General features: G+C 42.4%; 1 protein-coding gene across 1 annotated transcript in view; it reads right to left on the bottom strand.

The window, feature by feature from the left end:
* Positions 1 to 17,863, bottom strand: part of FIG4 (FIG4 phosphoinositide 5-phosphatase) — a 380,709-nt gene that overhangs the window by 198,050 nt on the left and 164,796 nt on the right. Inside the window, exon 16 of the mRNA XM_075595029.1 lies at positions 17,413 to 17,579. Within this exon, the coding sequence (XP_075451144.1) occupies positions 17,413 to 17,579 (167 nt within the window). The remainder of the gene's footprint in view (positions 1 to 17,412; positions 17,580 to 17,863) is intronic.

Raw genomic sequence — 17,863 nt, 5'->3', positions numbered from 1 at the left:
GAGGTTGTAAAGTCCTGAGACATTCCCTAACCAGCAGATGCAGAGGTGACAGAAGGGACACTATTAGTTATCTTACATAATGGGAATCTGTAACAATAATTCATATTTAATCAAACCAACAATAATATCAAGTATAAATCTGTAATGTAGAGTCCCAGCTGCTTTGGTGTGCGGCAACCCATCTCTTGGAGGATACCAGCGGTGCCTTTACTGAGGAGGACGCGCATACAGACGATATCACGTGGGGTATTACGGAGTCGGTGGGATTGCCTGACGATTACCCGGTTATCGTGTACTACAGCTGACGCCGTGCTAACCTACCTCCGGGATTTCCGCAGGGGAACTGCCACTCATCATGGAGGATTGGGGCTCTGGTTTGATTTTGCATCGCCAGTCTGCTGTGTCGTGAGTAAAGAAGCTGCAATGTGCTAGTGCTGAATGTAAGCAGCCAGTTGTTGATATAACTTTATACTCTCACTCTATTAGAGACATTTGTCTTTGAAATCCAACACACAGACACACAGACTTAGACCTACAAACCATTGGACTTATACTCTTACTCTACAGCGTTTGTTCCAGTTTTACACCGCTAATATTGTTTTTCGAGCACCGGATACTTTGGCCTGTTTCACAGACCAACATTCCTTTATCTCCTCCCAGGATAATTTGGCCTATCGCCCAGTTACCCAGTGTAGTAAAAAATGAATTGAAGAACTCAACGCTTTTCTCATACTGGCATACACTGTATGGTTACATCCCTTCCATGCAATTCCCACACCAAAATCATATATCTACCATCTCTGTCCACTTTCTTAATTTTGTGTCAAAGCGATCCGATTGTGGAATAGTATTGCCATCCCCTTTTGACCATCGCGGAGGAGAAGGGAACATCCTTATACGATCTGTCTAGGTAGCTTAAAGGACATCGCAAGTTTGGGTTAACAACGCTGACCAGCAGGGGTGATCAAACTTGGGCTGCCCCACTGAACATCTGTTGTGTTCGTCACCTATTAGCTGTTCAGGGGTGGGGCGGAGGGGAAAACCCTAAACAGGGGGGACAGGAAAACCCGGGAAATTAAAAAAAGAGTGAGCATGGATGTGTCTCTACAGAGAGACAGTCCTAACGCCCATCTGCCCTTGGGAACAAAATCTGGGATGAGGGGGAACAAAAAAAAGAAGGGCAACTGTGTCTTCAAGAACACAGACATAGTTTGGGGTAGTGGTCAAGACTCTAATGGTCTGTCAATCCATACTTCAACCCTGGAGCTTCCTTGGGCTTTGAGCCTACTATAGAGATGAGGATACACTGTGCCCATAACAGAGGCATGAATTTCACTTGTAATAATAATAATAACTTGGCTCTGAAAACCTGATATAATATATAAACATGTAGTAGTATTACACTTATTCTCACCAAACCAAACCGTCTGGCACAGCCCTGTGTTAACTGGAAACAGATAACATAATATGACATTTCAACTTTTAGTATTTTTATGAATTAACCATTTATATTGGACCTTCAAGGATCTCCAGATCAGAAGACCCACCCAGCCTTCAGCTCCAACGTTCAGTTTTACTTCTCTGTTAATAAGGGGCGGTCTGTCCATTAGACCCCCCATAGATCTAGAGTTCAAGGGTAAAGGGGGTCATAAGTTAGAAAAGTCCTGGAGAGCTACCTGGTGGGGGAGAAGAACCTCCTGTCGAAATCCGGAACCGCTACTCAGCTTAGGGTTTGGTGCCTTCATCAGAAGGCTGTTTCACCAGGGAGTCCGGGCAGGGAAATCCTATCGAGGGAACCGTTGACCAGGAAGGAACCAGAGTGGAAGGGCTCCCCTCACCCGAAGCGGGTCTCGGAGGAAAGGAACAAAGCCCTAGATGGTTGAGGAAGGCTTTGCTGTCGTCTGGGTTCCTGAATGTCTGAGGTCTCCCATTTTTAACTACCATGAGCCCAAAAGGAAATGTCCATCTGTATTTGACATTGCGGTCTCTTTATTTTGCCGTTACCTCTCGGAGATTTCTTCTTTTGGTGAGTGTGGAAGGCGCCAGGTCAGCTTACACCTGCAGGGGTATATTTTGGAACTTGAGGTCCCTGGAGCCTCTTGTCACCGTGTTGAAGGCCTCTTTTGTTTTGAAGTAATTAAATCTTAACACCATATCTCTTGGTCTGTCTCCTGGTTGGGGTCTCATTCTCAGGGCTCTGTGACATCCCTCGATATCCGTCTCAGATTCCGGGATCCCTCGAATCCGGAGATTGTTACGGCGATCCCTGTTCTCTGCATCCTCCTGACTGTCCTTGACATCCAGGAGCTGGGCCTTCACCTCTGAGTTCAGCGTCCATTAGGGATTGACGGGTGATTGTAGCGTCTACCTAAGATTCTAGAGAGCTGGTGCGTTCCCCGATAGAAGATATCTCCTCTTTGAGATCCTTCACTGCTGTTTGCATTAGGATTCAATTTTATTAAAGAAGGTAAGCAAGTCGTTCTTCGTGGAGAGATTTTCGATCTCCACACCAGGTTCGGAATCTGAAAGTTACAGAGAAGCAGCCTCACCTATTTCTGCATTGTGCGGGGATGGCCGACCATGTTTTCTAAAGTATTCTCGCAGCTCACTCTGATTCTTTTGCTTGGTTTTAGTAATTTTGGAAGACATGTTAGGTGGGTCACGCTTGTGAGAAGATTAGTCAAGGCTGATTTGCTGACATAAGCTTAGAAGGAAGCCTGGGGTATTACGGAGCATGAGCCTCGGGACGCCATTTTAGCTTGCTCTGTTCAGGCTCCTTTGTGCACACCCCTCTCTTTTAGGGGGATACATGATCCCGTGTGGAGAATCCCAGAATTCCAGATTTTATATTATTTGACTTGTGTGCCTTCTTTATTTATGGGGAGTGGGGAAGGTGGGAGATGGATCCCAGGCTATAGTTTTTCACTTTGAGGCTTTGTATAAATTTGGTGGTGTATGGATAATGGGACTATTTGTCCCTAGTTGCTCACCTTTATTGACAGTGACTGTCTGGCTTTCTCTGTGGGTCCCTGCAATGTCTTAGAGACCTTCAGCAGCCATCTTGGGTGGTGGGGGCCCTTTTGGTGATTATAGGCCTTTTCCCCTATCAGGCAGCTGAATGTTTGCCCAGATATGGAGGGGACTCTGCCAGGGGTCGGAGGCCACGATCAGTTCTTAATCAGGGGGTACGGCGAGAGAAAGCTCCACACTCCTAGACGACGGCGCTGTGGAGCGCCAAGGCAAGATAGCCGCCCCTCCGCACTTCACGGGCCTCTGCAGCAGCCCCGCCGGCCGACAGCACGCAGCCGGGAGTCCTCCCAGCACCGGAGCGGTGATCCTCAGCAAGTGGCATCCCTCTGTCTTGTCCCGTCTTCTCCATAGCGCTGAGCCCCCTTCCCCCCCCCCCTCTGAATTTACATGTTTTCAGGCCTCCCAATCTGCGCTGCCAGGCGTGATCTCGCCACACGAATCCCTGCCTCCCGCCTGCCTACCGTGCTCACCTCCGGTGGCACCGGAGCATGTCCACACACCGCTGCCTTCCCAGGGGTGTCCGTCCCTGCCGGAGTCCTCCTTCTGGCTAAGGGTTGAGCAGCCGGGCCCGGACCAGTCGAACTGCATGCAGTCTGCGACCATCTTGGGTGTCTCGAGGAGCCTCGGCTGTAGGGATCTCTCCTGGGATCTTCCGAGAAGGGGCCCGGGCGCAGTGGAGCCCTCGAAACAGGCCGTAAGTTAGGTATAAAGTCTTCCACCCACTCTGCTTGAAATAAGGCTTGTAGGAGCACTTTTTTTTTTAAAAATGTGCCTAAATTCGCCATTTTACTGTGGAGCTGAGCTGACATGCGACTGTTCAGCTCAGAGTCTTGGCCACAACCCCCCTTGTATTTTATTTTATTGTGTATTTTGTATGCTTTTAAATGGGCAAAATCGCTATTAGCCATATTTGGCTAATTGGGCTATTGCCCATTACTGTGTGTGGGGTTGTTGAGGGTACAGGGGGTGGATGATGGGGCTACATGCCCTGGTGAGGTCAGTCAGGCCTCCCGGGGTGTAGCGGGAGGGGTTAACCCCTAAATTACCTTAGTGGGTACTAGATGGTATTTTAATGGTTGGGCAATGGCCCTTTATTGGATGTTGGTGCAGCTGAAAAGGAGGAGGATGGCCTTCATCAGAGCAGGAGTAAGTACTACTTTTATTTACTATAGGGTGCCCATTGATTGCCAATGTGGGTATCTCTGCCCCTGTTGAGGCATAGGTAACTACAGTGAAAATCAATTGATTAAATGGGTCGCGTTTTATTTTATGGTAATGTATTTTATTTATTGGGGCAATTACTGTATGTGTATTTTATTTTGAGTATTAGCCACATCTGACTAATAGGGATATTGGGCATTAGCCTAAAGGGGTTTTTGTGGTTAGGCCTCCAAAAGGGGCGGGGGTGATGGTGGCGGGTTAGGGGGTCTCTGGAGCTGAACTCCATTCATTTCAGGTCCTCAGACCTCCGTAGTGGATGCCTGTATCTTGGGACTGTTTCTGCCGTAGCGCAGGGGATTTAAACATGCAGGAGATACCGGCACCACCTGAAGAGGTTTGAACCTCAGGAAGCAGGAGATCCCCGTGCCTGAAATTAATTGGGGTTCAGCTCCGGAGACCCCCTGCTTCAATACTGCGTACTAAAAATAATAATAAAAATAGTGAGATCTGCTGTAAAAGCTGTGCGGGGTGAACAGAGAGGGAGAAAGCTTCTCTCTGATCTCTCTGCACAGCTTTTACATACTGGTTGCAGCCCGGTTATTAACGTAGCAGAAGCCCCATTCAGAAGCAGGGACCCACTCTACGTTAATCCTTTCAGGGACATTCACTGTTCTCTGGGCCGTGATCGCGCTTGGCCGCGAGAAGGCCGCTCTTCATATCCTCCGCGTGGCGCTCACAACGAAAGTGAATAGCACCAGATCTGTGGCTTCTCCTCTCTGGTGATTAAGTGGAAAATGGGCAGAAAAAGTAGCTTATTAGTAAGTGGTATTCTGCCTGTAAAATGTCTATATACGGTGCTGTGTACATACTGTTGTATTATTTTTAGGAGTTCTTTCCTAGAAATCTTGCCAATGGTGGTATATATCTTTAATATCAATGAGATCTTCATTAATACACTGTTAAAGTAGGAGTTTATCTTACTTTACATAAGGTACTGCAAAACTATTATTTTCAAGTCTGCTAGATAAAGAGCACTATACAAGATAAACACATTTAAAACACTTGCGTAAAAGGAAGTCGCTGATGCTCTAGCAGATCTTGCTGGCTGTTGTATACTTGATAAAACAAATCAATGACAGATATTTTCACCTTCTCATATCTAGCTCAATTTACATCATCAGGATGTTTCCATAGTGAGCTTTACAGGGCAGCGAGAAAAAGAAACACACTGTAGTCTTTAAAAGTACAAACCGTTTTTATTGACTCACATAAAGAACATTCTACCTGGAAAGCAAGTACAGAGACCAACAGGGCTTACTATATTTTACATAATACACGTAGGGCCCTGTTTAATAAAGTCCGAAAATGTAGCTTTGGCATTGCAAAAACGTTTGGACTTCTACCCTTGAGAATTGTTTAAGAGTTCATTCAATTAAAATTATATCGGCACAATTTGTTTGGAGGGGAAAGAGGCAGCTAATAGGCAGACGTTTGCTAAAACAAAATGCTGTTAAAAGTGCCTAAGCTCATGCATTCGCGAAAATGCTAGGTGTGTACAGTACAGCCATTTGCTGTGAATCTGCTGTGCACTGCATATTGGCTTTCAAACACTTTTTCATGGTTTTTCTTCAGACCTGGTAATGTATAGTAATGCCCGTATTCTCCACCATGTGTGGGGTACCCCTCTGGTTAGAAGCGGCTTGGCCACTCATTCTCCACACAAAACCTATTATACAATTAAAGAAACAGCTAACAAATAAAACAAATCAAGAAATAAAACCACTAACCAATCCATAAATGTATAGTATACAAATGGGTAAATCAATGGACTAACCCTCCAGGCGCTCAGAATAAAGCATAGTCCTGCTGGTGAGCAATGATAGAATGAATCTTATAGACCCCGGCTATACACAACCATTTAGCAGTGTGAAAAATATATCCTTCCCCCCAACCGGCTCACCAAGAGCACTATCAGGCTGGAACACGGGAAACTCACGTATAATTCTTGGGGCTGTTGATGGCATGCCTGTCCGGTCTTGACAGTGTGATGTACTGTATACTCTCGCTCTTCCTGGATGAGGCTGGGATCTCTCCGTCGTAGGCTCTTGTTGCTTCACCGCCAACCCTGCTATCCGCCGATGCGGAGGGTGGTCACCTGACCGGCGGCATGGATGGTGCTTCTGAATGACGTCACGGCAGACCCGGCAGCCAGGAACAACCAGCAGTGACTCGGCGTGCAGGTGCGCAATGAACCAGCATAGACAACCTCTTGAAAAAGAGAGAAAGCGCCGCACAGCACAAAAGAGAGAAAGCCTTCACTTCCTTTTTTGTGCTGTGCGGCGCTTTCTCTCTTTTTCAAGAGGTTGTCTATGCCAATCCATAAATGTAATAAAAACAAGCCATCCAAATAGCAAACAATTTAGTGAAAACAGTAAACAGAAAAATAAACAATCAATTGTAAACAAGCATTTGCAAAAAGAAATGCATTGCCTGTTACTGTGTTTATCTGTACCCTAAATTAGCAGTCAATGGGCAATGAAAAACATAAAAATAAATAAATGCAATCAAAAAACCTGAAAAAAGACAATTAAATACATTCAATATTTATCTTACCTTTGGAAGTCTTCACCCTCCAAATCCCGGCACATCAGGAAGCTCTCGACCATGATGTCATCCACTGCAATCCGACTCCATCCTCCTTGAAGATCAGCATCAGGTACAAAAATCTTTTTTCTTCTATCTTCTTCTGTCATTCTTTTCTTATTTTCTTTAATCTTCTTCAGTTGTAATCCAAAGTACCCCATGGTAAATCCAGCAAAGGAAGTTGCCTCAATGTCTTCTTGAGCTAAAATGAGACGGAACAGGCCTTATATAGGGCCTGTGCATTCACATTTTAGGGTCAGATGGCACAGCTCCAATCCGATTGGACGCTGTATCATGTGACTGGCTTTTTTTTTTTAGGATGTGATGTCATCTCCAAGGGAGGTACGTCACATCCTTAAAACCACATGGCTCATACTGTATCACGTGGTATTGAAGACAATCCCATTGGTTCCTGTACCATGTGATATGTTCCATGAGTAAAAAGGATGTTATTTAGATTGTAAGCTCTCATGAGCAGGGCCCTCATTATCTTCTGCATCTGTTTGGGCTTGTTTGTCCTTATTTGTTTATGCAACTGATGTCACTCTCTACCCCCACTGTACTGTGCTGTGGAATATGTTAGCGCTTTACAAATAATAATAATCGGACCTTTGGCTTCTAAGGCATCTGATCGCTCCAGGAGCGATCACATGACCGTTCTTGCCTCATGTAAACGGAAGTGAATGGAGCTACGTCACCAGGTCGATTATGCAGTAAGAGCAATCTAAAGGTTAAAGCAGCAATCCAGAAGCCTGAGTTTATAATGTTAGTACCTTGCCCCCTGAGCATATCCTGCTCTTTTTCTTTTTAACACATTTTAGTGTTAAAAAAACATGATTTTCTTACATCCCTAGCGTCTGCGGTTACCATGGTAGCCTATAGACTGTGCTGGGATCTGGGAAGAGCTTCATGTTAACCTTCCAGACACTGAATATTTTAAAAGCCTATATCTACTGAACAAACCATCAGATTTTAAAAATAAAAAGGGATTTCGTAAGGGAAGAAGATCTCATAAAAACAACCAGTGGTATGTGTAGACAGCTACATTAACCATTTGAGGGCTAACCCTGAGTGTCAAGAGGGCCAGGAATCTAGGGAAATCCAGCAATAAATTATAATGCATGTGTTGCTCATTCTGTTCAGAATTAATAAATGCAAGTAAAAAAGTGAGTGCTCTTATTTACAGAATTATTTTTTTAAGTATAGTCCCAAACTCCAAATGACAGGAAAACTGCTTATTGAAAATCTCAGCAAAAAATTAGACATATAGCAGCACTGAATTTGTTATTGCCAAATCACACATTTTGACATACATACATGTGCATCCGCATTTTATTTTTCGCATTTCTGCTTAGAAATAAAATGTTCGCCATACTGTTCAAACCTCAATAATCTAAAAAAAAAAACTACAAGAGAGGTTAGAGACAGTGCAGATTACATTTTACTTAAAGATGTTAGTAACAAAAAAAGGTTTTGAAAATAGATTAATGGGGCTTGTGCTTTTAAAGTATGATTAGAATAAATTTAGTGTAGGTATAATCAGAATATTGTAGGTAACGTGAAAACAAATGTAAAATAAATTATAAATCTATTTTACGGCTGTACACAAAAGCCATTGTAAATCATGAGACAGTTAATTATTCTGCTGTTTGCCCTAATCGCCCTATGTAATTTATTTCTGGTGAAATAAATGAAAAATGGTTGATACTTCCTCCAGTAAATAACATTTCTGTGGTAATTAATTATATAACAGAGAACTGTTCTACACTGCAATTATTACTAACAAAGACGCTTTTACATAATATAAAAAAAACCTGCATATGAAAAATGTAGTTATAGTTTCAGTTCTTTTACCTTTGTTGGCGATAATAGGATAATTGTATTAGAACACAATTTTATTTCAGCGGTGGAATATGTAACGAGTATCTGTGCAAACTGATACATCTGCTTTAGTTCATTAAAAGAGCAGGTGATGATAGACATATGAATATGCAGCTGTAACAAATGTAATATCTGCAAATCATAACTTTTTATATTTGAACAGAAAATACATCACCATCCTTGAAAATTCCTATATTTCACTGCTCCACATCACAATATTATTGACTGTATAGCCTGTACTGGAGAAAATATCACAGCCCATTTAGGGGTTACAGGGCCATCAGCATCAAGTGACTGTCAAGACACTCAAGGGTCAAAAGTAGTGTGAATATAAATACAGCTCAACTGCCCTGCCTTTCAGTACTGTGCAGTAGCAGTTAAGTTTCTTTATAGAGTCAATGACATCACACCAATCCTATGATGTAGCAGCTAGAGAATTGCTACTAGTGTATGAAGGGTCATGGGTTCGATTCCTGCATGGTATGGTAAAATTATTAGTGTAGGGGGGAGGTGTGTGTATGTATGTGTATGTATGTGTATGTATGTGTATGTATGTATGTATGTGTATGTGTATGTATCCGTTAGCAATAAAACATTGAATGTTATAATAAAAAAATTTAAAAAAAACTTGGAGATGTGCGCCGCACATGTGGACACAGCCTGATGAAGCAGGGAGAGGAGAGAGCTGCACAGAGGAGAGAGCTGCAGATGCCAGGTTAGTCCTCGAGCGGCAGCCATTTCATGATTATAACACGATCCCGGTTATAACGCAATCTCATTCTGTGGCCCCCGAACACATATACATATAGCTTAGAACATTATAGTATAACATTTAATAACCTTTTTGAGTAAGGAACAAAAACGGGACCATTTCACATTATCAAAACGTTCTCAGAAGGGTCCAACACTCACACAGACGACTGGAATCAACACCAAAACACAGTCATTAAAATAAGATTGAAAAAAATCACATGCAGAAAATCACAATTGTCATGATATCATGAAATATTATGCATTTTAATCAATCTGGTGCTTCCGGTGTTAATGTAGTTACCGTTTGTTTTAAAAATACAAAGAAATGTTTTATGGCCTGTTAAACCCTTGGCAAGGCCTAGTTTTAGGAATGATCGAATCTGGAGATAAGGGCATCTGTTTTGCCAGAGATAGGATTAAAATATGGCTCTCGACATCTTTATAAAGACCTTTTAAAGTTACGTTCAAAGGCATTCTCTGGAGGGTTCTGCAAGGTGCAGGGTGAGTGGCCAAGAAAGTATTTCGCAAAAGAGTACATTTATTACAAATTGGGATATCCGGTATCCTAAAGTATAACATTCAGATACCTGTAATTAATGCAAGGAGACGCATGCAATAAGACCACACACAACATGTGTTGTAAAAGACTATTCATGGTCCCAAGACTTAACAAAGTATCCGGACGTTCCTCCTTCTCCTTCCGTGCACCCCAAAACTGGAACAACCTACAAGAGACTCTCATATCCACCACCAGCTTAAGTTCTTTCAAATCTAAGGCTGTCTCACACTTTAATCTGGTCTGTAACTGTTTCATACGCTCATAATATATATTTTCTTTAACTGTGCATGCAATGTCTTGTATATAATGTATACCTTGTTCAGTTATGTAACTGTATTTGTAACCATGTATTATTTTGTTTTACTCTGTGCCCAGGACATACTTAAAAACGAGAGGTAACTCTCAATGTATTACTTCCTGGTAAAATATTTTATAAATAAATAAATAATGTGTAAGAAGTGCCAAGGACAGATATCCATTTGTCACTCAAATTTAGGAGCAAGACGGTCAAAATTTGTCTTGTTACATCCTTCATAATTATCTAAATCTATTGATATAACTCACGTGTGTATAAGTATTAGAGAGAGGAAGTTATGAGTGGGTTTATATATTGAGGCAAGGATTTAAAAGTCTTTTTAAAGAGTTTTGATTTCTGTAGTATAACCACCAACCTAGCAGCTGATTTACGACAGGGTTGGGCTTATAGTGTTTCAATGGGGGGAAAAAATAGTACATAAGTCTTAGCAAGGTATTATGAAAATCAGAATTCAACAGAGGTGTGTTTGGGATCAAACACATGCATTTTCATATTCCTATGCCAGTGACTTCTCTGGGGGAAAACCTATGACATATGGTAAAGTATTGTATAGGGATTTCTGTTTTTCGTGTTATTTTATTTCCTGTTTTTTTAAGAAACTGTATTTATTGTACCTGTATGTTCTTGTAATCCTTTTTCTGTAATCTAAGCACTGTATTTTTATATATATTAAAATATTTATTAAGTTATGCTTTGGGCTCTGAATGAACTGTTTCATGCTCTATACAAGGTAATTTACATTTTCAGACACAGATGTTTGTGTAAGTGCATAGATTTTTCTATAATAAACAGGGACTTGAGACCCTGGTAGATATATATATTAATTACATATTTTGCATACTTTTCAGGTGGTGAGCAGCGTATAGATATGATTGCAATTTAGTAAGGGGTTAAAATTAACTAATTGAAAGTACCTTGGGGAGGAGAAAGGTGAGTTGGCTACAGTAGCCTTGTGTATTAACCCTGGTTGCATATCTAAGTCACGTGCTCACTTGTGTGCTGTTTGTGACAGATGGTATATTGGTCTGGATGGAGGGGAGATATTGTTAATTTGACGGATCTTTGCGAAGTTGAAAAGTGGGCCAGCTTGAGAGCTGTGTATTAACCCTTGCCTGTATGCGGGTCACATGCTCACAGGTGTGCTGTATGTGACAACAATAAAGATCCGCTCTCACAAAACCGTCTAATTTCTGTGTGTTCCTCACTACAGTATCTCTGTGCTTAGGGGAAATGGCTCTCAGCATTCACAAGCCCAAGTTTATTGCATTTCGCCAATGCATATACAATTCCTATTGAATTACAGTAGATGAAAAAAATTAAAGCTTTATCACTGCAAAGGAAAACAATACTGTACATGTTAGGTGAACACAAAGTGATGGTAACATACTTTATTAAATCTATTGTGGCTGGCTAGATCTGTGTGGGCGTTTCTGTTACAGAAAATAACTCAAACAGTAACAGCTAGAAATATGTTATTTGCAATTTTTTTTATTATATTGAAATAGTGTTATGTACAGTAATTTCTTATTTTACATAAAATAGCACATCTAACAATATTTTAGGATACTATTTTATATTAATGTTAATAGCTCTTTCAAAAGATGTATCTTATTAAAAGATTGAAAAAAGGTCCAATGTACAGTAGGACCAAGGTGTCAATCTTCTGTTAATTAGCTCGTCACTTCTTGTTACACAAGACCGCTGGCCTGATGCCTACAGTATTCTCCTCTTCAATATTACGGCTCCAGTTTCATGTCAGAAGGATTGTGATGCATGTCCAATTAACATTTTTGGTACATACATTTTATTACATATAGAATATAAAAGGACTGATTAAAATAGAATGCCTATCTCTTTGTATTAGGTAATAATGTCAAATAATTGTAGACAATGCAAAAAGAGGAAATGTACAGTGGAGAATTTAATTAATGTACACCGTCTGCAGAAGTCTCGCGATTTTATGATCATTAATATTTCAACATAAGGCTTCCCACTTTGAAAATAGCAGAACATCTACGATCTAGTCTCCAAGTAGTGCCTAAGAACCTCTATAAATATATTAACATATTTTCATACGAACCATTTTCAGTCAGGAAACTTTGGTGCCTGCTTAAAAATGATGAGACGGACAAAGAGCACAAAGAAGCTCTGAGCTGCAAAAACAAACAGATCAAACAACTCTTGCAGACTGCTTAGCACTGGCTATGTCATCCCTAATGTACATGATCAGATTAGCCAACCGAACATTAACGTACATTCATGTAATCTATTCAACACCTCTAAGGGTCAGACCATGGTGAATCTAAATGTTGTGTTTCTCTCCAGGTTCCACATCTGCTCTTCAATGTACCAAATTATTGAGTTTCTAGTTCCTGAATCAAGAGATTCCTCAGAATGTCAATCATGTCATCAAGTGCACATACTTAACTGAAGGTTATGCTTCTTCAATCAGAGTGGTGCTGATGACAGAATTACACAATTTGCAAATGTTGGCCATATAATTGGCTTAAAATATTCTAAATTGCCTCCTTTTACTTTGTTTAGAAGATATAAGCCATGTTTTAGGTACAGGAAGAAAAGAACAGACAAAACTAGGAAATTATGAAAACACTGTGTAGAGAGTACAAAAAAATATTCTATGTACAGTATTATAATGGAGACGTAATATACCAGTTTTATATTACCACTAAGAAAAGGAAAACATTACACATTGAACCAAATTGTGCTCGCAAGACAATGCCACAGAAATCATTGGGTGATTAACCCCCTCACTAACCTCCTTTTTTTTACAGGTGTCCAGTGTGTTTGTGAATTTAGAATCTACTATATATTTCAGAAAGCACTGTATGTCTGCGTCCCAAGGGCCAATCGCATAGGACCTTGGGCCTGTCACTCCGGCTCAGGCCATGCCCGCCCCCGCACACCTCTCATTGGCCTGCGTCCAACACCAATGCCACACTGTCCCACCCCTCACTGAGCTAATACTTCCACACTGTCTCACCCCTCACTGAGCTTTGGGAACGCTTTGCATTTGCAGCACAACCTTCACTGCTCTGGGGCCACGCTTCACAGCTATCAAAACCCTCACCGTCTGCTACCACAGACTGCCCAATCAGGTACAGAATCAGCTACACACAACACCTACAGACAACGCACGATAACACCAAACACTGCACACACACACATTCACACAACACCAAACACTGCACACACACACATTCACACAACATTCACACAACACCAAACACTGCAGACACTGCACACACACACATTCACACAACACCAAACACTGCAGACTGCCTCTTCAAAACACCACCCTCGCCCACCCACAACTCCCCCCCCCCCCGGTCCACGCCACAGATCTCCCTCCGCAACCGCACACCCTCTACAGGCCGCGGCCTACGTGTGGGGGGGGGGACAGTGTGTGTGTGGGGGGACACAGTGTGTGTGTGTGTGGGGGGGGACAGTGTGTGTGTGGGGGAGGGGGGGACAGTCTGTGTGTGGGGGGAGGACAGTGTGTGTGTGGGGGAGGGAGGGACAGTCTGTGTGTGTGGGGGAGGGGGGACAGTGTGTGTGTGGGGGAGGGGGGGGGGACAGTGTGTGTGTGTGTGAGGGGGGGGCAGTGTGTGGGGGAGGGGGGACAGTGTGTGTGTGGGGGGGAGACAGTGTGTGTGTGTGGGGGGGAGACAGTGTGTGTGTGTGGGGGGGGGGGACAGTGTGTGTGGGGGGGGGGGAGGGAATAGTGTGACTCCCGGGCAACGCCGGGTCTCTCAGCTAGTACTAGCTAAAATAGTACTTCAATCTTACATGGTACTAGCATTACATACAATGCTGCACACGGAATAAAATAAAAATACAGACACAATGAGACCCTGTTCTGAAGCGGCTGTGGAAAAAGTAACTTGCTCATACTGGAGTTAGGACGAGTCCATGCTCCCTGCTTGCTCGCTGAGGCTCAGGGAAAGAGGGTGCTTTCCCTGGCCTTGCGGTTGCTTACCGCACGCACCGTCAGCGGGCCGGGGGCGGGCGCGTCACTGGCCAGGGGCGGGCCAGTGACGTCACGGAGCTGGTTCGCCCTCATTGGGCGAACCGCTCACGTGACCGGCCTGTCTCGCTGGCAAGCGGGGGAATTTTAAATTCCCCTAAGACCTGCGCTTCCGCAAGCGCGCGGAAGCGCAGGTGAGCCCCTACTAAAGCCGCTCTAATTGCGGCTGTAGGGGCTCAGTGCTGAGCGGGAGCGCGCCTCAGCGCGCTTCCGCCAGCAAGCAGCAAACATGGCCGAGGCCTTAGACAGAATAAGAGAGGCTAAAGTTGAAACACAACTCAAAACCTTCTTTATTCAAGGTCAATTGCATTACAGACACTTATTTAACAGTAACCAATATATTGTTTTGTATGCTTTTCATTTGTGTGAGATCATTAAAAAATCCCTGGGGCCAGATGGACTCACAAACATATACTACAAGAAGTTTCTCCCGATTCTTGCTCCATGTATGCTCGAGTTGTTTAACTCGTTCTTGGTGGGGGAACGGATCCCAGCGCCCATGGCAGCAGCAAATCTATCCATAATTCATGAAGGTCGGGATCCGCTCCAGTGTGAAAGCTACCGCACAATATCCTTACTAAATACGGACCTTAAGATCCACAGTATAGTAAATTCCTCGCAAATAGGCTAAACCCTATCTTGCCTAGATTGATCCATATAGACCAGGTAGGGTTTATCATGGGTAGGCAGGCCTCAGACAATACCCAGAAAATAATTGATATTATCGAACATGTGCATCTCACCGGTACTAAGGCGGTCTTGTTGAGCCTTGACGCGGAGAAGGCATTCGATAGAATAAATTGGCTATTTTTAGATAAAACAATGTAAAAATTTGGATTTGGAGGCCCATTTTTAGAGGGTGTCAGAGTCCTACAGCCTCGGTCAAACTACCGGGAAACAACGGAGACTCAATAAAAATCAAAAACGGCACCAGACAGGGCTGCCCCGTCTCCCTCCTCTTCGCGCTGTCAATAGAACCCCTTCCCTCAAATATTAGAAACAATCCAGACATCCAAAGGAATCCCCATAGGTGACATAGATTACAAAATATCCCAATTTGCGGATGATATTATTCTATCATTATCAAACCCCCAAATAACCTTACCCAGCCTCCAATCCGTATTAACAGAATTTGTCAGAATCTCGGGATATAAAATAAATAATGATAAATCAGAAGCCCTAAATTTGACCCTCCCGCCTCGAGAAATTAAATTACTACACACACATTTTAAGTATAAATGGAGTAATTCCCATATCAAATACCTAGGAGTCAAGATAGCCAGACACTATGGCTCCCTTTTCCAATGCAACTACCCCCCACTATTTAATAAGATTAAGAAAGACCTACAAAGTTGGAACAAATACCAGATCTCTTGGATTGGAACGATAATATCAGTTAAAATGAATATTCTCCCTAGACTGTTATACCATTTCCAGACTCTCCCAATCTAAATCCCAATCCCATAGTTTAAAAACCTGCAGCAGCTAAAATTCCAATTTATATGGCAAAATAAAAAGCCGCGGACGGCGAGATCAGTCATGTTGGCATCGAGAGCAAAGAGAGGCATGGGGGTCCCAGATATACTAAAATATAATCAGGCTGCCAAATTGAGACAGGCAGTGGTCTGGAATACTGATCTGAGGCGGTTTTGCTGCCTGGGTGGGTATTGAATCCCATTATTCAGGGAGCACCTCGCTAGCGAACTCCCTGTGGTCCCTCAGGGGACAGGACTCGGATGCTAAAAGATTCAAATTGGGCCCGATGGGATGCACATGGATCATCTGGAATAGAACCAAAGGAAAATATAAACTCACCTCATCTCCATCCCAATTAACGCCGCTTTTCCATAACCCGGATTTCCCACCGGGATGTGAACCACGACAGTTCAAACAATATAATAAAAAAAATATACGGATGGTAGCAGACCTTCGGGTAAAGGGAAGATTCTTAGCTTTCAGGACTTATGCAGCAAGTATGAGGCAAGTGACCTGAATATATTCAAATACCTTCAGTTACGAAATTTTGTGAACAAAATCTCACATAATACAGCCTTTCCTGAGATCACCAGCTTTGAGACATACTGTCAAAGAGGAATATATCAGAAAGGGCTGACTACGAAAATGTACCTTGGAATAGAGGCGTCAGCAAACACCGCTAACCATAATTACATGCTTAAATGGGCTGAAGATCTGCAGGTCCCTATAGACAGAGAATGAATGGAAGAATATATGGGAGTACGTGGCGAAAACGTCAATCTGCACCACAACAAAGGAAAACATATATAAAATCCTATTCCAATGGTACCTAACCCCAGACTGACTTAGACAAATATACCCAGAAGTCCCAGATCTGTGCTTGAGGGGCTGCGGACAGAAAGAAGATATGGCCCACATATGGCAGCAGGCCAGCAAGTCGCGTCAGTCCAATGAGAAAGGGGGATTTTTTTTGTTTGTTTTGGCGCGAACAGGGGAATTAATTCAAAACCGCGTGTGCTGCTTGGCAGGTCGCCAGCGGTCAATATCCTGTCGCCCGGGGAGACTGGATTTGTCAACCACTGCCTATGAATATACTGATTAGTGGAAATACGGAATGCTGAATGTAGAAGAGTAGAGTCGATTATTTGCAACTGCATTTGATGCCTGCTGTAAGGTTGTGATCTAACATATGCTGTACAATTCAATAAAATTATTTAAACCAAAAAAAAAAGGACCACGCATTCATTCTATTTTTAACCAATACAGTATCTTCTGCTTATTAACTGTATCTCATACACAATAAAATACAATATCAATCATTGAATTGTCTCTTTCATCCATGCATAATATTTTCTAGAGAGCAGGTGTGATTCAGTAGTTTGGCTTAAGCCATATATATTTTTTAATACCTGTGAAAGTATATGTAAAGAGCACTGTAATTAAAGATGCTATGTAAATGTATTTCTTAAACCTGTCAACCTGGGTATATACATATACACAAAGAGATTGTTGGTGATTATTTATAAAGCTAAAGAGCAATAGACTTACCTGAGAAGGCATTGCTGTAGTATCTTGAGAGGGTCTGCATGATGTCTTTAGAATGCTGTGTCCATGGTGCAATCTTCCTGTAGGTTTTAACTCTATGGACAAGCTGGGAACCCCCATACTGAAGAGACAAGGTGTCACCGTGGTCCTCATATAGTTCTTCAAATAGTCTATCAAAGAACAATGAGTAACAAATTACTTTAAACAACTACCTTAGACCAGCAATCCACAAAGGTCAATTTATTTACATATCTCAATACTGTACTGTACTAGTTTGTATGACTTTGGGAGCATGAAAATACATAATTATATAAGTGACATATCCAATGAATATGTAGGAAAAAACAACAACAACAACAGTGCATATGTTTCTATAAAAATATATCAACAATTATACTCTTAAACCTGTGTGCACGCACCGTAGAGTAGAATATATCGAGTGATAAAGGATTCT

Source organism: Ascaphus truei, chromosome 4, assembly GCF_040206685.1.
Source record: "Ascaphus truei isolate aAscTru1 chromosome 4, aAscTru1.hap1, whole genome shotgun sequence".
Lineage (NCBI taxonomy): Eukaryota > Metazoa > Chordata > Amphibia > Anura > Ascaphidae > Ascaphus > Ascaphus truei.
This window is presented reverse-complemented; position numbering and strand designations above follow the sequence as displayed.